At 45.3% G+C, this 22,077-nt stretch overlaps 1 protein-coding gene across 10 annotated transcripts in view; it reads left to right on the plus strand.

The window, feature by feature from the left end:
• Positions 1–22,077, plus strand: part of nfic (nuclear factor I/C) — a 408,020-nt gene that overhangs the window by 173,050 nt on the left and 212,893 nt on the right. For all 10 annotated transcript variants that reach the window (XM_056275685.1, XM_056275684.1, XM_056275690.1 and 7 more), the window contains 2 exons: positions 4,360–4,481; positions 9,435–9,548. In XM_056275685.1, coding sequence (XP_056131660.1) covers positions 4,360–4,481; positions 9,435–9,548 — 236 coding nt within the window. The remainder of the gene's footprint in view (positions 1–4,359; positions 4,482–9,434; positions 9,549–22,077) is intronic.

Genomic DNA, 22,077 nt, shown 5'->3' on the forward strand with positions numbered 1-22,077 from the left:
ACTCTCAAAGTGAATTCCGTATTTACTATCAAAGTGAATTCTGTATTTACTCTCAAAGTGAATTCTGTATTTACTATCAAAGTGAATTCTGTATTTACTATCAAAGTGAATTCTATATTTACTATCAAAGTGAATTCTGTATTTACTATCAAAGTGAATTCTGTATTTACTCTCAAAGTGAATTCCATACTATCAAAGTGAATCCTGTATTTACTATCAAAGTGAATTCTGTGTTTACTATCAAAGTGAATTCTATATTTACAGTTGAAGGAAATTCTGTGTTTACTATCAAAGTGAATTATGTATTTACTATCAAAGTGAATTCTGTATTTACTCTCAAAGTGAATTCTGTATTTACTATCAAAGCGAATTCTGTATTTACTATCAAAGCGAATTCTGTGTTTACTATCAAAGTGAATTCTGTATTTACTATCAAAGTAAATTCCGTATTTGCTATCAACGTGAATTCTGTATTTACTCTCAAAGTGAGTTCTGTATTTATTCTGTATTTACTATCAAAGTGAATTCCGTATTTACTATCAAAGTGAATTTTGTATTTACTCTCAAAGTGAATTCTTTATTTACTATCAAAGTGAATTCTGTATTTACTATCAAAGCGAATTCTGTATTTACTGTCAAAGTGAATTCTGTATTTACTACCAAAGTGAATTCTATATTTACTGGTGTTTCAAACTATTAAATCACAGGAGAATGTTGAAAACCAGCAGTGGATACCTTTAAATATTTTTTAATCCAGAATACTAAACTGAAAGTCTGTACATGCAGCTTATAGATGTCCAAAGGAGTTGAATCAAGTGCAACTGGACTTGGTATTTATCCGTGAAGACGTTTCGCCTCTCATCCAAGAGGCTTCCTCAGTTCGTGCCTTTCTGACTAGACCAAGCTAGTCTGACTGGCTGGTGATGAGACTCAGAATTTATCCTCTAGGAGTCGTTGTCAGAGCTACTGATATGCGTGGCTCTTTTGTGTTCCGATGTTTACCAACGCCCGTCGCTAACAGAGCCATAGATATGAGTGGCTCTATTGTGTACCAATGTTTGGCCGCGCCCGTCGTTATCGGAGCTATTGATGTGCGTGGCTCTCCTGTGCTCCGATGTCCAGCTGCGCCCGTCGCCATCGGAGCTATTTATTTGCATTTGTTTAGCAGCGACGGTCGTTGGGGGAGTTAGTTTCGACTTCATTGTTCAGTGGTCATGAGTCGTTGGAGCCGTTAGTGACCGACTGTTGTTCTTGGAGGCTAGGCTTCTTGAGTCTCCTGGGTAGAGATGAAAGGACGGCATTGTAAGTGGGAGATAGGTGGTTTAGCAGACCTCCTCCTCTGTTGAGGGATGGTTTTTCCAGTTTCGCATAGATGGCTTCCTTCACCCCTCTTTCAAACCATCTATCTTCTGTGTCCAAAATGTGTACGTTGCTGTCCTCGAAGGAGTGTGTCTTCTCCTTTAGGTGTAGATAGACTGCTGAGTCTTGTCCTGAGGAGTTTGGCCTTCTGTGTTGGGCCATCCGTTTGTGTAGTGGTTGTTTGATTTCTCCTATGTATAGGTCAGTGCAATCCTCATTGCATTGTACGGCATACACCAGATTGCTTTTCCGGGTGTGTTACATGGTCTTTGGGATGAACCAGTCTTTGTCGGAGTGTGTTGCTGGGTTTGAAGTATACCGGGATGCGGTTTTTGTTGAAAATTCTCCTGAGTTTCTCAGAGACCCCAGAAACATACGGGATGACTGTGCTATTGCTTCTGTTCCTTTTTTCCTCGTCGCTCACCTGGTTGGTCTTTTTGGAATGTGTTGCAGTTTTCACTAAGGTCCAACTGGGGTAGCCGCAGGTTTTTAAAGCTCCCCTCAGGTGTTTGGGTTCTTCTCGTTGGGCCTGAGTGCTGCTGGGCACATTGTCAGCACTGTGTTGCAGAGTTCTGATGACGCTCAGTTTGTGTTCCAGCGGGTGGTGTGAGTTGAAAAGTAGATATTGGTCTGTGTGTGTAGGTTTCCTGCAAACCCCAATGTGGAGTCTCCTGTCTTCCCCAATGTGGACGTCACAGTCCAAGAAGGGCAAACTGTTGTTCTTTACATCTTCCCTTGTGAACTTAATGTTCTTGTCCACTGAGTTGGTGTGTTTGGTAAATGCTTGCACCTCTTGTGTTTGGATTTTGACCCATGTGTCGTCCACATCTCTGAACCAGTGGCTCAGAGGTGTTCTTTTGAAGGAGTTCAGGGTCCTGTGTTCTACCTCTTCCATATATAAGTTGGCCACAATGGGTGATACTGGTGAGCCCATTGAACAGCCGTGTTTCTGTCTGTAAAACTGGCCCCTGAATTGGAAATATGTAGTGTTCAGGCAAAGGTCCAGTAGTTGGCAAATCTGGTCTGGGCTGAGGTTGGTCCTACTGTGGAGAGTGTCGTCCCGTAGCAAACGTTGCCTCATAGTTTCCAAAGCCTCCATGGTTGGGATGCAGGTGAATAACGAGGTCACGTCGTAAGATACCATGGTTTCACCCGGTTCCAGTTTTACGCCTTGGACCTTGTGCACGAAGTCAATGGAGTTTTGGATATGGTGAGGTGTTTCACCCACTAAAGGGGTCAAAATGTTGGCTATATGTTTGGCAATGTTGTACGTGACCGAGTTTATGCTGCTGACGATGAGCCTGAGGGGGGTTCCATCTAGATGGATCTTAGGGAGTCCATATATGCATGGAATGTTATCTTGTGGGTAGAGACGGTGGTATTGTATACGATCAATGGTTCCCCCTTTCTGTAGTTTCTGTAGGTACTCTATTATTCCCCTCTTGTAACCACTAGTGGGATCGCGTCTCAGAGGTTCATAGGTGTAGTGTCGCTGAGTAATGACGTGATCTTGGCGTGGTAGTCTGTTGTGTTGAGGATAACCGTGCATCTCCCCTTATCTGCTGGAAGGATAGCGATGTTTTCATCCTTGCTCAGGGGTGTCACGGCTTTCCTTTCCTCCTCCATGGTTAGGTTGGAGGGGGGGGGGTGTTTGCATTGGACAGAGCTGCTGATACTTTTAACCTAAGCTGTTCCGCCTTGGTTTCCGTTAGCTTGTTTTTCCTTATGGCTGATTCTGTGGATGTGATGAGGTCAACTATAGGTAGTTTTTTGGGTTTCATGGGGAAGTTCAGTCTTTTGGATAAGACCACCTTCTCTGATTGTGAAAGTACCTTGTCCGACAGATTCTTGATCCATCTGTTCTGCGTTCCGTTTTGTGTGGGATGTTCTGTCTTTTGTCTCCAGGTAAGTATATCTGCTTGGCTAGTGTTGTTGGTTCGCCGCTGTAAGTTTTGAAACTTCCTTGTCTGCCTTTCTTTGGTTTTGTGGTGTTGAGATAGTTGGGCTTTCTTGGTGAAATCAGCAATCCTGTCCAAGACTGCTCCAGGCAAGTGGGATGTTATTTGCTGGAGTAGTTGGTCAGATTTCTCCTTCAGCCCTTCAATAGTGAAATGGACCTGTCTCACTCTTTCATTCTCTCTGTCAAAACAGACAGAATCATAGAGAAGGCACAGAATCAACTCCTGAATGAAAGAGCCCAACACAGAACATCAGACTCCTCAGGACAAGACTCAGCAGTCTATCTACATCTAAAGGGGAAGACACACTCCTTCGAGGACAGCAATGTACACATTTTGGACACAGAAGATAGATGGTTTGAAAGAGGGGTGAAGGAAGCCATCTATGCGAAACTGGAAAAACCATCCCTCAACAGAGGAGGAGGTCTGCGACACCACCTATCTCCCACTTACAATGCCGTCCTTTCATCTCTACCCAGGAGACTCAAGAAGCCTAGCCTCCAAGAAAAACAGTCGGTCACTAACGGCTCCAACGACTCTCATGACCACTGAATAATGAAGTCGAAACTAACACCCCCAACAACCGTCGCTGCTAAACAAATGCAAATAAATAGCTCCGATGGCGACGGGCCCAGCTGGACATCTTAGCACAGGAGAGCCACGCATATCAATAGCTCCGATAACGACAGGCGCAGCCATAACATCGGTACACAAAAGAGCCACGCATATCCTTAGCTCTGATAACGACTCCAAAGAAGATAAAGTCTGAGTCTCATCACCAGCCAGTCAGACTAGCTTGGTCTAGTCAGAAAGGCATGAACTGAGGAAGCCTCTTGGATGAGAGACAAAACGTCTTCACGGATATATACCAAGTCCAGTTGCACTTGAATCAACTCGTTTGGATAACCATGACCTGGATGAATGAGATCATTCACAGACAGCTTATAGATGCTTAGATAATAACTCCCATCAAGACTTGTGTCTGTCTGTCTGTCTGTCTTTCTGTCTGTCTGTCTGTCTGCCTGTCTGTGTGTCCTCCTAGGAGTAAACGTCACAAATCAGGCTCGATGGAGGAGGAGGCAGACAGTCCTGGAGGGGATTATTACCCCTCGCCCTCCTCCCCTGCTAGCAGTTCCAGGAACTGGACTGATGACGTTGAAGGGGGTAAGTTTTCTAAATAATAGCAAATTAGAAATGTTTGCACAGTTTATAACACAACTGGTGTGTTGTGCTGTCTTTTTTATTGTTTGTTTCTTGTTTTTGTTTTGTTTGTTTGTTTTTTTAGATTAGCATCGTTCCTGTGTGTTGTTAAGCTGGTCCCTCTGTTACAATATAAAATGCTTGCTTTGAAGGTGTGTGAGATGGAGATGACATGACTCGGGGGAGAGCGCTGCACAGGGGTGGGTTGGAGAATTGTGGCTTAGTGTGCACCGCTGGAGGCAGCTCGCTACCTGCTAGTTACATTTACATATTCTTATTAAGCAGACCCTTTTATCCAAAAGAAAAAAGAAATATTTACAAAAAATGATCGAAGGATAAAAAACTAAAAAGTTTGTCAGAGAGAGAAATGTTTTGGGGAGGGGGCAGGTGAGTAGACCCTGGTTATCAGTTTAGGTTTGCATGGCATAATTTAAAGAAACTTGTGTTATGTGTTGATGAAAATTTGGAGACAACTCACACTATTAACAACATATTATCTCAGAGGAAATTTCCCAGACTTCCCAGCTCATCCTGGCATGTTAATTGTAGATGTGGCGTCTCAGTAACATACGCAGTAATGTCAGTGTTGTGTGTGTTGCCGTAGCGTGTTATAGCAGACCGGCTTACTCCCATCAGACACTGATGTCAGCAGATGGTGGAAAAACAAGACGGACTGGCCCAGAATTTTGTTTTCTAATTCCCCCCCTGCCCCCCCAGTATGCAGAGGGGCAATTTTCCTGTTTAACGTTACATGGCTTTCACACCTGAAGCATTTCAGAATGCATAAATGACCCCTGAGATTGTCAACGCAAATTACGTGATGGATAAATGTGTGCTTTATAATGCTGTAGCTGAGTCCAACACTTACATGTGTGAGCCAGAACACAGTACAGAAGAAGTCCAGCACTGAGGCAGCCACAGCTAGCAGTGACCACAAACACCTGGAGCGCCAGAGAGCCGACAGTAACTGGTGCTGTTTGTGTTAAAATTGTTCAGCAATGCCAACAAAATTACAGTCACTGGACTGCAGTGAGTTTCATTGCGGATAGTTTTGTGGGATTCTGTTGTGGACGTCTGCTCAGAGGTAAAGTTGGTGGAAAACTCTCACTCAGTACATACTACATGCTAATATATATGTAGGTAATAAAGCGTTGTAGCAGTTCCGGGAATTCTATGGCAGGTTAACTGTCAGTGTCATCAGTGTGCATATTAAAATTACCCAGGAGGAGAAAGGAAGGAGAGAAGGCACGTAGCTGGGTCAGAGAGAAAGGAGGGGTTTGGCTTGGAGGGGGGGGGTTAACAGCAGTCAGCAAGGGGGTGTGACCAGCGAGTTTGAAGGCAAGGTGTCAGAAAGAAGGAGTGGCAGGGAATTGGGCCAGAAACACATCTTCTCAACAAAAGCCATAAGCATGCACAATGCTGGCTCTCTCCCAGTGGTGTTTCCAAGCAGAGGAGTGGTCCACAGAGTTCATGATGAGCAGAGATGACGACTAAACTTAACACAGCATGCAGTATTGCCAAAAAGGAAATGCTGTTTAATATAAAACACAAGTACTGCTCCCACAGTGGGAGAACTGTAAATACAGTATACAGTAGAGATAAAGCATGTGTGCAAATCATCAATCTGATTTGCTGTGGTCCAGCACGAAATTTGTGGTGCAGCCAAATTACATTCTAGTGCCGCTAACTGACAACTTTGCTGCACTACTGCCGCCACTGTAAAACGTTAGTCGGGAGTCCTGAGGAGGCAGCATTTCAAATGACTTTCTCGGTTTACAAACAAGGTTTAGCAGCCATTGTTGCTGCTGTGCCATACGCTCAGCAGTTAACAATTGCAATTGTTGTTCTCCCTGCGGCTTCTTCCTATTGTTTCTCCCTGTTAAAGGTTTTTTTTGGGGGGGGGGGGTTGTTCTTTATCCGATGCGCGGGTCTAAGGACAGGATGTTGTGTTGCTGTAAAGCCCCTTGGGGCAAATTTGTAATTTGTGATTTGTGATGTGACGGAGGGCTAAGACAAAGAAAAGGGCCAACAATGCCATCTGGGGAATTGCACCCCAGGAAATACTATTTCTCTTTAAAACCAGAGTTAAGGATTTGATGCTTAGCCAGGCGAACAGATTCACTACTGAAAAAGGACAGAGACGTGGTTCAAAAATATAAATGCTTTGTTTAATTAATCAAAACAAGAAAGGACCGGAACTGGAGCTGCTAAGGAAATCAAGAAAAAAACGATTAAAACCAACATGAAGCCATTGAATCTTTATTGCAAATAGTTTGTAAAAAGGATCTTTTAATACAATTAAGAAAATTAAAAAAAATTAAAAATACCAAAAAATGCCCAGCCTACACAAATAATGGTAACCAAACTAGAAAACTAGGCTGAGGCCAACTGTGGAAGGCAGACTAACTGAGGAGTGCCCAGGGGTGCTACCAATACTCACCTTCCGTGCAGCACAGAAAACCCACAGCAAACCTCACAGCAGACGGGTGAACTCTCCACACGTGTCCCGGTGCTCCGACTCACGCACACACACCCACACACATGCAGGGACCTCACCACAAGTGCCTAGCCTCCCACAAGATGACACTCAGACTGCTGAGGGGAATAACTAACAAAATAAGTCAAATAGGTCAACAAAAAAACGAAGCTAAAGACAGGTCAACCCAGTTAGTAATCAAAAGAAACTAAGGCAAAACAGCAGCAGGTGAACCACCTCTAGCAGGGATCCTTGACACCAGGACATACTTATGATAACCAGCACAACAGTGGCAGCAAACACTAGAGGTTCCACGCTAGAAGTTCAGGAACTGCAGCACCAACTACCAGACACATGCGAGGCCGAGGAAGAGAGAAGGCAAAAAAAAAAAAAGGGATTGCACAGGTGGTCACAGGTGGCTTAGATAACCTGGCCCTGATGAGAAGATTGGCTGAGGGAGGAGTCAGGCCTGGAGCTGCATTGACAACCACTCAACCTACCAATGAAGCATTCCCCACCACAGTGATATTGGGCTATAAAAATAACATTGACTTGACTTGACTTAACAATCCCCACCATTGTAAAAATGGCACCAGAGCTAACATAGGAAGTCTAAGTTATATATTACAATCTTCAAACTATATCACATTGCCACATTTCAAGCCTTTTTTCTGCTGGTGTTGTTTCCAGCATGCACGTGTTTATCGCTGCACCAGAAATTGCCCCACCCTGTTTTGAACTGTTGACAATGGTAATGATTTATACATTTGATTTTATTTAGCATCAAGTGGAGGATTGTTAACACGTCGTGTACTTCCTTTTAGCAATATTTACTGTAAACAACTGTGAGATAAAATCCTGGTGAAATGTGTAAGGTTAAAACCACCTTGTGAAAGCCTCAAACTAATATGTGAACATTTAGAATCTCTTCAATCTGTGAAAGGGGAGTGTTGAAACTGTGAGTCATGTTCAGAAACTCTGAAGCAAAAGTTTTGCTACAACGTGTTACAATGTGTTACAACGTGTTACAATATGTTACAACATGTTACAACGTGTTACAATGTGTTACAACGTGTTACAATGTGTTACACCGTGTTGCAACATGTTACAATGTGTTACAACGTGTTACAATGTATTACAACATGTTACAATGTGTTACAACATATTACAACATGTTGTTACAACATGTTACAATGTGTTACAATGTGTTACAACGTGTTACAATATCACAACATGGCTTGATAACATTTACACTGCTGTGTTATCTCTGGTCCAAGGATTGTGTTTTAACAAGGGTGCATATTATTTACTGGTGAGCTGATGGCACATGAACCACAATGGCTGCTGCATCTTGTTTGTAGTCTGAGAAAACTACTTGAAACAGGTGTTTTACTCTCTGGCTCCTACATCAGACTATATTGGGATGCTGTTCTACTGTAATACTGATAGATTGTCCAACAGAATCATCACATCACCACCACATCTCAGGTGGATAGGGTAATGTAAAATGTAAAATCTTGGAGATTGCAGTTTTTAGTTGATGGTATTTTAACGGCTGTTAATTTATAAAGGTAATGAGAATGAGAAGAGTTTATCTTTAGACTCAGGATAATCAAAGCATACTGGTTCTGGCGGGTTAAACAGGTCGTTAAAATAGGGTGATAACTCGTTTCACACAAGAGTCAACTTGCTAAATTATGTGAAGGACTTGTTTCTGTACAGTCAGTCATTCATAGCCAGACTGTGTACTAGGGGAAAAGATACCGCACCATCAAAACCCGGACTAACAAGCTGAAGAACAGCCTCTTTCCCAGAGCTGTAGCCTCCATAACCCCCCCACCCCTGCCACACACACACACACACACACACACACACACACACACACACACACACACACACACACACACACACCTGCCTAGCTGTTGAGGACTAACTGGTACAGTATGGACGGTGATGGACAGTATCTACCATATCTCCCATGCACTGTTTTGCACTGTCCTATCGTAACACTATTCTGCACTTTAAAGCCGCTGCAGTATGGACAACTATGTGCAATAACTCCATGCACTATTTTGAACTTTTAAAAGCCGCTGCTATCTTTTATTGTCTCATCATCCTTTTGCTACCGCACTTGTTTATACTAAATGTTGTGTGTCCTTGTTTTTATCTTGTTTTTAATCATTTACCTTGTCTAGTGCTGCTGGTCTGAGAGTCTCCACATGACATTTCGTTGTATGTATACAATGACAATAAAGTATCTTCTCTTCTCTTATATATCTTTATCTTTATCTTATCTTATCTTATCTTATTTATCTTATCTAGTGAGCGACTGGATCCTTTGAGATTCATGGTTTTATCTGAAGATGACTTGTTGCTTTTCTAAAGTATGAGTCTGATTCAAGACTTGATTTGCATTTCTTTGTGTGTTTGCCTGTGTGTAGGTCTGTCTCCTCCAGTGAAGAAGGTAGAGCTGGACAGTCCCTCACCCCAAGAGGACTCGTCAAGACTGGGTTCCTTCACCCAACACCACCGACCTGTCATAGCTGTTCACAGTGGTCAGTGTACACATGTAACTTACAGAACTGACACCAAAATATCACGATCTCTATGTTCACCCTCTTCCTGGCAGTGACATATGTTAGCTTTGAAATACTTCTTCATCCATATTTGGAAATAGGAGAGATTTCTTACCCCCTCAAGGCTCAGGGGTTTGCTGCTCCACGCCATGTGTGGACTGGAACAGCATCTGTGCCTGAAATGCAGCAACTGTAACTAATGCAGGTATTCTGAAGTTTCATGGTCTTATTCTCAAAACGTTATAACAATATAACAAAACGTGATATAAGAGAACTGTAAGCTTGGTCATCAGATGAGTAGAATAGCTGTAGTAAGATTTATCTAGAACAGTGTGTTTCAAACGGAGCTCGTAAATCACGCGTCAGTCTTACTCCAATCCCCACCAGTCTTACTCTGATCCCCAGTTTTATTCTGATCCCCATCAGTTTTATTGTGAACCCCACCAGTCTTACTCTGATCCCCACCAGTTTTACTCTGATCCCCACCAGGTTTATTCTGATCCCCACTAGTCTTACTCTGATCCCCACCAGTTTTACTCTGATCCCCACCAGTTTTATTCTGATCCCCACCAGTCATACTCTGATCCCCACCAGTCTTACTCTGATCCCCACCAGTTTTACTCTAATCCCCACCAGTTTTATTCTTCTGATCCCAACCAGTCTTACTCTGATCCCCACCAGTTTTACTCTGATCCCCACCAGTTTTACTCTTATCCCCCCCAATCTTAATCTGATCCCCACCAGTTTTATTCTGATCCCCACCAGGCATACTCTGATCCCCACCAGTCTTACTCTGATACCCACTAGTCTTACTCTGATCCCCACCAGTTTTACTCTGATCCCCACCATTTTTACTCTGATCCCCACCAGTCTTACTCTTATCCCCACCAGTCTTACTCTGATCCCCACCAGTTTTATTCTGATCCCCACCAGACTTACTCTGATCCCCACCAGTTTTATTCTTCTGATCCCCACCAGTCTTACACTGATCCCCACCAGTCTTAAATCTGATCCCCATCAGTCTTACTCTGATCCCCACCAGTTTTACTCTAATCCCCACCAGTTTTATTCTTCTGATCCCCACCAGTCTTACTCTGATCCCCACCAGTTTTACTCTAATCCCCACCAGTTTTACTCTTATCCCCACCAATCTTACTCTGATCCCCACCAGTTTTCTTCTGATCCCCACCAGGCATACTCTGATCCCCACCAGTTTTATTCTTCTGATCCCCACCAGTTTTATTCTTCTGATCCCTACCAGTCTTACTCTGATCCCCACCAGTGTTACTCTGATCCCCACCAGTTTTATTCTTCTGATCCCCACCAGTCTTACTCTGATCCCCACCAGTTTTACTCTGATCCCCACCAGTCTTACTCTGATCCCCACCAGTTTTACTCTAATCCCCACCAATTTTATTCTTCTGATCCCCATAAGTTTTACTCTGATCCCCACCAGTTTTACTCTAATCCCCACCAGTTTTATTCTGATCCCCACCAATCTTACTCTGATCCCCACCAGTTTTACTCTAATCCCCACCAGTTTTATTCTTCTGATCCCCATCAGTCTTACTCTGATCCCCACCAGTTTTACTCTGATCCCCACTAGTCTTACTCTGATCCCCACCAGTCTTACTCTGATCCCCACCAGTTTTATTCTGATCCCCACCAGACTTACTCTGATCCCCACCAGTTTTATTCTTCTGATCCCCACCAGTCTTACCCTAATCCCCACCAGTCTTAACTCTGATCCCCACCAGTCTTACTCTGATCCCCGCCAGTGTTACTCCGATCCCCACCAGTTTTATTCTTCTGATCCCCACCAGTCTTACTCTTATCCCCTCCAGTTTTACTCTGATCCCCACCAGTCTTACTGTGATACCCACCAGATTTATTCTTCTGATCCCCACCAGTCTTATACTGATCCCCAACAGTTTTACTCTGATCCCCACCAGTTTTACTCTGATCCCCACTAGTCTTACTCTTATCCCCACTAGTCTTACTCTGATCCCCACCAGTTTTACTCTGATCCCCACCAGTTTTACTCTGATCCCCACTAGTCTTACTCTTATCCCCACTAGTCTTACTCTGATCCCCACCAGTTTTACTCTGATCCCCACCAGTTTTATTCTTCTGGTCCCCACCAGTCTTACTCTGATCCCCACCAGTTTTACTCTAATCCCCACCAGTTTTACTCTTATCCCCACCAATCTTACTCTGATCCCCACCAGTTTTCTTCTGATCTCCACCAGGCATACTCTGATCCCCACCAGTCTTACTCTGATCCCCGCCAGTCTTACTCTTATACCCACCAGTCTTACTCTGATCCCCACCAGTTTTATTCTGATCCCCACCAGACTTACTCTGATCCCCACCAGTTTTATTCCTCTGATCCCCACCAGTTTTATTCTGATCCCCACCAGGCCTACTCTGATCCCCACCAGTCTTACTCTAATCCCCACCAGTTTTACTCTAATCCCCACCAGTTTTATTCTTCTGATCCCCACCAGTCATACTCTCATCCCCACCAGTTTTACTCTGATCCCCACCAGTTTTACTCTGATCCCCACCAGTCTCACTCTGATCCCCACCAGTTTTTATTCTTCTGATTCCCACAAGTCTTACTCTGATCCCCACCAGTTTTACTCTGATCCCCACCAGTTTTACTCTGACCCCCTGCCAGTCTTACTCTGATCCCCACCAGTTTTACTCTGATCTCCACCAGTTTTATTCTGACCCCCACCAGTCATACTCTGATCCCCACCAGTCTTACTCTGATCCCCACCAGTCTTACTCTTATCCCCACCAGTCTTACACTGATCCCCACCAGACTTACTCTGATCCCCACCAGTTTTATTCTTCTGATCCCCACCAGTCTTACACTGATCCCCACCAGTCTTAAATCTGATCCCCATCAGTCTTACTCTGATCCCCACCAGTCTTACTCTGATCCCCACCAGTTTTACTCTAATCCCCACCAGTTTTATTCTTCTGATCCCCGCCAGTCTTACTCTGATCCCCACCAGTCTCACTCTGATCCCCACCAGTTTTTATTCTTCTGATTCCCACAAGTCTTACTCTGATCCCCACCAGTCTTACTCTGATCCCCACAAGTCTTACTCTGATCCCCACCAGTTTTATTCTTCTGATCCCCACCAGTCTTACACTAATCCCCACCAGTCTTAACTCTGATCCCCACCAGTCTTACTCTGATCCCCACAAGTCTTACTCTGATCCCCACCAGTCTTACTCTAGTCCCCACCAGTTTTACTCTAATCCCCACCAGTTTTATTATTCTGATCCCCACCAGTCACAATCTGATCCCCACCATTTTTACTCTGATCCAAACCAGTCTTACTCTGATCCCCATCAGTCTCACTCTGATCCCCACCAGTTTTTATTCTTCTGATTCCCACAAGTCTTACTCTGATTCCCACAAGTCTTACTCTGATCCCCACCAGTTTTACTCTGATCTCCACCAGTTTTATTCTGACCCCCACCAGTCATACTCTGATCCCCACCAGTCTTACTCTGATCCCCACCAGTCTTACTCTTATCCCCACCAGTCTTACACTGATCCCCACCAGACTTACTCTGATCCCCACCAGTTTTATTCTTCTGATCCCCACCAGTCTTACACTGATCCCCACCAGTCTTAAATCTGATCCCCATCAGTCTTACGCTGATCCCCACCAGTCTTACTCTGATCCCCACCAGTTTTACTCTAATCCCCACCAGTTTTATTCTTCTGATCCCCGCCAGTCTTACTCTGATCCCCACCAGTTTTACTCTGATCCCCACCAGTTTTACTCTGATCCCCACCAGTCTCACTCTGATCCCCACCAGTTTTTATTCTTCTGATTCCCACAAGTCTTACTCTGATCCCCACCAGTTTTACTCTGATCCCCACCAGACTTACTCTGATCCCCACCAGTTTTATTCCTCTGATCCCCACCAGTTTTATTCTGATCCCCACCAGGCCTACTCTGATCCCCACCAGTCTTACTCTAATCCCCACCAGTTTTACTCTAATCCCCACCAGTTTTATTCTTCTGATCCCCACCAGTCATACTCTCATCCCCACCAGTTTTACTCTGATCCCCACCAGTTTTACTCTGATCCCCACCAGTCTCACTCTGATCCCCACCAGTTTTTATTCTTCTGATTCCCACAAGTCTTACTCTGATCCCCACCAGTTTTACTCTGATCCCCACCAGTTTTACTCTGACCCCCTGCCAGTCTTACTCTGATCCCCACCAGTTTTACTCTGATCTCCACCAGTTTTATTCTGACCCCCACCAGTCATACTCTGATCCCCACCAGTCTTACTCTGATCCCCACCAGTCTTACTCTTATCCCCACCAGTCTTACACTGATCCCCACCAGACTTACTCTGATCCCCACCAGTTTTATTCTTCTGATCCCCACCAGTCTTACACTGATCCCCACCAGTCTTAAATCTGATCCCCATCAGTCTTACTCTGATCCCCACCAGTCTTACTCTGATCCCCACCAGTTTTACTCTAATCCCCACCAGTTTTATTCTTCTGATCCCCGCCAGTCTTACTCTGATCCCCACCAGTCTCACTCTGATCCCCACCAGTTTTTATTCTTCTGATTCCCACAAGTCTTACTCTGATCCCCACCAGTCTTACTCTGATCCCCACAAGTCTTACTCTGATCCCCACCAGTTTTATTCTTCTGATCCCCACCAGTCTTACACTAATCCCCACCAGTCTTAACTCTGATCCCCACCAGTCTTACTCTGATCCCCACAAGTCTTACTCTGATCCCCACCAGTCTTACTCTAGTCCCCACCAGTTTTACTCTAATCCCCACCAGTTTTATTATTCTGATCCCCACCAGTCACAATCTGATCCCCACCATTTTTACTCTGATCCAAACCAGTCTTACTCTGATCCCCATCAGTCTCACTCTGATCCCCACCAGTTTTTATTCTTCTGATTCCCACAAGTCTTACTCTGATTCCCACAAGTCTTACTCTGATCCCCACCAGTTTTACTCTGATCTCCACCAGTTTTATTCTGACCCCCACCAGTCATACTCTGATCCCCACCAGTCTTACTCTGATCCCCACCAGTCTTACTCTTATCCCCACCAGTCTTACACTGATCCCCACCAGACTTACTCTGATCCCCACCAGTTTTATTCTTCTGATCCCCACCAGTCTTACACTGATCCCCACCAGTCTTAAATCTGATCCCCATCAGTCTTACGCTGATCCCCACCAGTCTTACTCTGATCCCCACCAGTTTTACTCTAATCCCCACCAGTTTTATTCTTCTGATCCCCGCCAGTCTTACTCTGATCCCCACCAGTTTTACTCTGATCCCCACCAGTTTTACTCTGATCCCCACCAGTCTCACTCTGATCCCCACCAGTTTTTATTCTTCTGATTCCCACAAGTCTTACTCTGATCCCCACCAGTTTTACTCTGATCCCCACCAGTTTTACTCTGATCCCCACCAGTCTCACTCTGATCCCCACCAGTTTTTATTCTTCTGATTCCCACAAGTCTTACTCTGATCCCCACCAGTTTTACTCTGATCCCCACCAGTTTTACTCTGATCCCCACTAGTCTTACTCTGATCCCCACCAGTTTTACTCTAATCCCCACCAGTTTCATTCTTCTGATCCCCACCAGTCATACTCTGATCCCCACCAGTTTTACTCTGATCCCCACCAGTTTTACTCTGATCCCCACCAGTCTCACTCTGATCCCCACCAGTTTTTATTCTTCTGATTCCCACAAGTCTTACTCTGATCCCCACCAGTTTTACTCTGATCCCCACCAGTTTTACTCTGATCCCCACCAGTTTTATTCTTCTGGTCCCCACCAGTCTTACTCTGATCCCCACCAGTTTTACTCTAATCCCCACCAGTTTTACTCTTATCCCCACCAATCTTACTCTGATCCCCACCAGTTTTCTTCTGATCCCCACCAGGCATACTCTGATCCCCACCAGTCTTACTCTGATCCCCGCCAGTCTTACTCTTATGCCCACCAGTCTTACTCTGATCCCCACCAGTTTTATTCTGATCCCCACCAGACTTACTCTGATCCCCACCAGTTTTATTCCTCTGATCCCCACCAGTTTTATTCTGATCCCCACCAGGCCTACTCTGATCCCCACCAGTCTTACTCTAATCCCCACCTGTTTTACTCTAATCCCCACCAGTTTTATTCTTCTGATCCCCACCAGTCATACTCTCATCCCCACCAGTTTTACTCTGATCCCCGCCAGTTTTACTCTGATCCCCACCAGTCTCACTCTGATCCCCACCAGTTTTTATTCTTCTGATTCCCACAAGTCTTACTCTGATCCCCACCAGTTTTACTCTGATCCCCACCAGTTTTACTCTGACCTCCTGCCAGTCTTACTCTGATCCCCACCAGTTTTACTCTGATCTCCACCAGTTTTATTCTGACCCCCACCAGTCATACTCTGATCCCCACCAGTCTTACTCTGATCCCCACCAGTCTTACTCTTATCCCCACCAGTCTTACACTGATCCCCACCAGACTTACTCTGATCCCCACCAGTTTTATTCTTCTGATCCCCACCAGTCTTACACTGATCCCCACCAGTCTTAAATCTGATCCCCATCAGTCTTACTCTGATCCCCACCAGTCTTACTCTGATCCCCACCAGTTTTACTCTAATCCCCACCAGTTTTATTCTTCTGATCCCCGCCAGTCTTACTCTGATCCCCACCAGTTTTACTCTGATCCCCACCAGTTTTACTCTGATCCCCACCAGTCTCACTCTGATCCCCACCAGTTTTTATTCTTCTGATTCCCACAAGTCTTACTCTGATCCCCACCAGTTTTACTCTGATCCCCACCAGTTTTACTCTGATCCCCACTAGTCTTACTCTGATCCCCACCAGTTTTACTCTAATCCCCACCAGTTTTATTCTTCTGATCCCCACCAGTCATACTCTGATCCCCACCAGTTTTACTCTGATCCCCACCAGTTTTACTCTGATCCCCACCAGTCTCACTCTGATCCCCACCAGTTTTTATTCTTCTGATTCCCACAATTCTTACTCTGATCCCCACCAGTTTTACTCTGATCCCCACCAGTTTTACTCTGATCCCCACCAGTTTTACTCTGATCCCCACCAGTTTTACTCTGATCCCCACCAGTCTTACTCTTATCCCCATCAGTCTTACTCTGATCCCCACCAGTTTTATTCTGATGCCCACCAGACTTACTCTGATCCCCACCAGTTTTATTCTTCTGATCCCCACCAGTCTTACACTAATCCCCACCAGTCTTCACTCTGATCCCCACCAGTCTTACTCTGATCCCCACAAGTCTTACTCTGATCCCCACCAGTCTTATTCTAGTCCCCACCAGTTTTACTCTAATCCCCACCAGTTTTATTATTCTGATCCCCAACAGTCACACTCTGATCCCCACCAAATTTACTCTGATCCACACCAGTCTTACTCTGATCCCCATCAGTCTCACTCTGATCCCCACCAGTTTTTATTCTTTTGATTCCCACAAGTCTTACTCTGATCCCCACCAGTTTTACTCTGATCCCCACCAGTTTTACTCTGATCCCCACTAGTCTTACTCTTATCCCCACTAGTCTTACTCTGAGCCCCACCAGTTTTACTCTGATCCCCACCAGTTTTATTCTTCTGGTCCCCACCAGTCTTACTCTGATCCCCACCAGTTTTACTCTAATCCCCACCAGTTTTACTCTTATCCCCACCAATCTTACTCTGATCCCCACCAGTTTTCTTCTGATCCCCACCAGGCATACTCTGATCCCCACCAGTCTTACTCTGATCCCCACCAGTTTTACTCTAATCCCCACCAGTTTTACTCTTATCCCCACCAATCTTACTCTGATCCCCACCAGTTTTCTTCTGATCCCCACCAGGCATACTCTGATCCCCACCAGTCTTACTCTGATCCCCGCCAGTCTTACTCTTATACCCACCAGGCCTACTCTGATCCCCACCAGACTTACTCTGATCCCCACCAGTCTTACTCTAATCCCCACCAGTTTTACTCTAATCCCCACCAGTTTTATTATTCTGATCCCCAACAGTCAAACTCTGATCCCCACCAAATTTACTCTGATCCACACCAGTCTTACTCTGATCCCCATCAGTCTCACTCTGATCCCCACCAGTTTTTATTCTTCTGATTCCCACAAGTCTCACTCTGATCCCCACCAGTTTTTATTCTTCTGATTCCCACAAGTCTTACTCTGATCCCCACCAGTTTTACTCTGATCCCCACCAGTTTTACTCTGATCCCCACTAGTCTTACTCTTATCCCCACTAGTCTTACTCTGATCCCCACCAGTTTTACTCTGATCCCCACCAGTTTTATTCTTCTGGTCCCCACCAGTCTTACTCTGATCCCCACCAGTTTTACTCTAATCCCCACCAGTTTTACTCTTATCCCCACCAATCTTACTCTGATCCCCACCAGTTTTCTTCTGATCTCCACCAGGCATACTCTGATCCCCACCAGTCTTACTCTGATCCCCGCCAGTCTTACTCTTATACCCACCAGTCTTACTCTGATCCCCACCAGTCTTACTCTTATCCCCACCAGTCTTACACTGATCCCCACCAGACTTACTCTGATCCCCACCAGTTTTATTCTTCTGATCCCCACCAGTCTTACTCTGATCCCCACCAGTTTTACTCTGATCCCCACTAGTCTTACTCTTATCCCCACTAGTCTTACTCTGATCCCCACCAGGCCTACTCTGATCCCCACCAGTCTTACTCTAATCCCCACCAGTTTTACTCTAATCCCCACCAGTTTTATTATTCTGATCCCCAACAGTCACACTCTGATCCCCACCAAATTTACTCTGATCCACACCAGTCTTACTCTGATCCCCATCAGTCTCACTCTGATCCCCACCAGTTTTTATTCTTCTGATTCCCACAAGTCTCACTCTGATCCCCACCAGTTTTTATTCTTCTGATTCCCACAAGTCTTACTCTGATCCCCACCAGTTTTACTCTGATCCCCACCAGTTTTACTCTGATCCCCACTAGTCTTACTCTGATCCCCACCAGTTTTACTCTAATCCCCACCAGTTTTATTCTTCTGATCCCCACCAGTCATACTCTGATCCCCACCAGTTTTACTCTGATCCCCACCAGTTTTACTCTGATCCCCACCAGTCTCACTCTGATCCCCACCAGTTTTTATTCTTCTGATTCCCACAATTCTTACTCTGATCCCCACCAGTTTTACTCTGATCCCCACCAGTTTTACTCTGATCCCCACCAGTTTTACTCTGATCCCCACCAGTTTTATTATTCTGATCCCCAACAGTCACACTCTGATCCCCACCAAATTTACTCTGATCCACACCAGTCTTACTCTGATCCCCATCAGTCTCACTCTGATCCCCACCAGTTTTTATTCTTTTGATTCCCACAAGTCTTACTCTGATCCCCACCAGTTTTACTCTGATCCCCACCAGTTTTACTCTGATCCCCACTAGTCTTACTCTTATCCCCACTAGTCTTACTCTGAGCCCCACCAGTTTTACTCTGATCCCCACCAGTTTTATTCTTCTGGTCCCCACCAGTCTTACTCTGATCCCCACCAGTTTTACTCTAATCCCCACCAGTTTTACTCTTATCCCCACCAATCTTACTCTGATCCCCACCAGTTTTCTTCTGATCCCCACCAGGCATACTCTGATCCCCACCAGTCTTACTCTGATCCCCACCAGTTTTACTCTAATCCCCACCAGTTTTACTCTTATCCCCACCAATCTTACTCTGATCCCCACCAGTTTTCTTCTGATCCCCACCAGGCATACTCTGATCCCCACCAGTCTTACTCTGATCCCCGCCAGTCTTACTCTTATACCCACCAGGCCTACTCTGATCCCCACCAGACTTACTCTGATCCCCACCAGTCTTACTCTAATCCCCACCAGTTTTACTCTAATCCCCACCAGTTTTATTATTCTGATCCCCAACAGTCAAACTCTGATCCCCACCAAATTTACTCTGATCCACACCAGTCTTACTCTGATCCCCATCAGTCTCACTCTGATCCCCACCAGTTTTTATTCTTCTGATTCCCACAAGTCTCACTCTGATCCCCACCAGTTTTTATTCTTCTGATTCCCACAAGTCTTACTCTGATCCCCACCAGTTTTACTCTGATCCCCACCAGTTTTACTCTGATCCCCACTAGTCTTACTCTTATCCCCACTAGTCTTACTCTGATCCCCACCAGTTTTACTCTGATCCCCACCAGTTTTATTCTTCTGGTCCCCACCAGTCTTACTCTGATCCCCACCAGTTTTACTCTAATCCCCACCAGTTTTACTCTTATCCCCACCAATCTTACTCTGATCCCCACCAGTTTTCTTCTGATCTCCACCAGGCATACTCTGATCCCCACCAGTCTTACTCTGATCCCCGCCAGTCTTACTCTTATACCCACCAGTCTTACTCTGATCCCCACCAGTTTTATTCTGATCCCCACCAGACTTACTCTGATCCCCACCAGTTTTATTCCTCTGATCCCCACCAGTTTTATTCTGATCCCCACCAGGCCTACTCTGATCCCCACCAGTCTTACTCTAATCCCCACCAGTTTTACTCTAATCCCCACCAGTTTTATTCTTCTGATCCCCACCAGTCATACTCTCATCCCCACCAGTTTTACTCTGATCCCCACCAGTTTTACTCTGATCCCCACCAGTCTCACTCTGATCCCCACCAGTTTTTATTCTTCTGATTCCCACAAGTCTTACTCTGATCCCCACCAGTTTTACTCTGATCCCCACCAGTTTTACTCTGACCCCCTGCCAGTCTTACTCTGATCCCCACCAGTTTTACTCTGATCTCCACCAGTTTTATTCTGACCCCCACCAGTCATACTCTGATCCCCACCAGTCTTACTCTGATCCCCACCAGTCTTACTCTTATCCCCACCAGTCTTACACTGATCCCCACCAGACTTACTCTGATCCCCACCAGTTTTATTCTTCTGATCCCCACCAGTCTTACACTGATCCCCACCAGTCTTAAATCTGATCCCCATCAGTCTTACTCTGATCCCCACCAGTCTTACTCTGATCCCCACCAGTTTTACTCTAATCCCCACCAGTTTTATTCTTCTGATCCCCGCCAGTCTTACTCTGATCCCCACCAGTCTCACTCTGATCCCCACCAGTTTTTATTCTTCTGATTCCCACAAGTCTTACTCTGATCCCCACCAGTTTTACTCTGATCCCCACTAGTCTTACTCTGATCCCCACCAGTTTTACTCTAATCCCCACCAGTTTTATTCTTCTGATCCCCACCAGTCATACTCTGATCCCCACCAGTTTTACTCTGATCCCCACCAGTTTTACTCTGATCCCCACTAGTCTTACTCTGATCCCCACCAGTTTTACTCTAATCCCCACCAGTTTTATTCTTCTGATCCCCACCAGTCATACTCTGATCCCCACCAGTTTTACTCTGATCCCCACCAGTCTTACACTAATCCCCACCAGTTTTACTCTGATCCCCACCAGTCTTACTCTGATCCCCACAAGTCTTACTCTGATCCCCACCAGTCTTATTCTAGTCCCCACCAGTTTTACTCTAATCCCCACCAGTTTTATTATTCTGATCCCCAACAGTCACACTCTGATCCCCACCAAATTTACTCTGATCCACACCAGTCTTACTCTGATCCCCATCAGTCTCACTCTGATCCCCACCAGTTTTTATTCTTTTGATTCCCACAAGTCTTACTCTGATCCCCACCAGTTTTACTCTGATCCCCACCAGTTTTACTCTGATCCCCACTAGTCTTACTCTTATCCCCACTAGTCTTACTCTGAGCCCCACCAGTTTTACTCTGATCCCCACCAGTTTTATTCTTCTGGTCCCCACCAGTCTTACTCTGATCCCCACCAGTTTTACTCTAATCCCCACCAGTTTTACTCTTATCCCCACCAATCTTACTCTGATCCCCACCAGTTTTCTTCTGATCCCCACCAGGCATACTCTGATCCCCACCAGTCTTACTCTGATCCCCACCAGTTTTACTCTAATCCCCACCAGTTTTACTCTTATCCCCACCAATCTTACTCTGATCCCCACCAGTTTTCTTCTGATCCCCACCAGGCATACTCTGATCCCCACCAGTCTTACTCTGATCCCCGCCAGTCTTACTCTTATACCCACCAGGCCTACTCTGATCCCCACCAGACTTACTCTGATCCCCACCAGTCTTACTCTAATCCCCACCAGTTTTACTCTAATCCCCACCAGTTTTATTATTCTGATCCCCAACAGTCAAACTCTGATCCCCACCAAATTTACTCTGATCCACACCAGTCTTACTCTGATCCCCATCAGTCTCACTCTGATCCCCACCAGTTTTTATTCTTCTGATTCCCACAAGTCTCACTCTGATCCCCACCAGTTTTTATTCTTCTGATTCCCACAAGTCTTACTCTGATCCCCACCAGTTTTACTCTG

This window comes from Lampris incognitus, chromosome 3, assembly GCF_029633865.1.
Source record: "Lampris incognitus isolate fLamInc1 chromosome 3, fLamInc1.hap2, whole genome shotgun sequence".
NCBI classification, from domain to species: domain Eukaryota; kingdom Metazoa; phylum Chordata; class Actinopteri; order Lampriformes; family Lampridae; genus Lampris; species Lampris incognitus.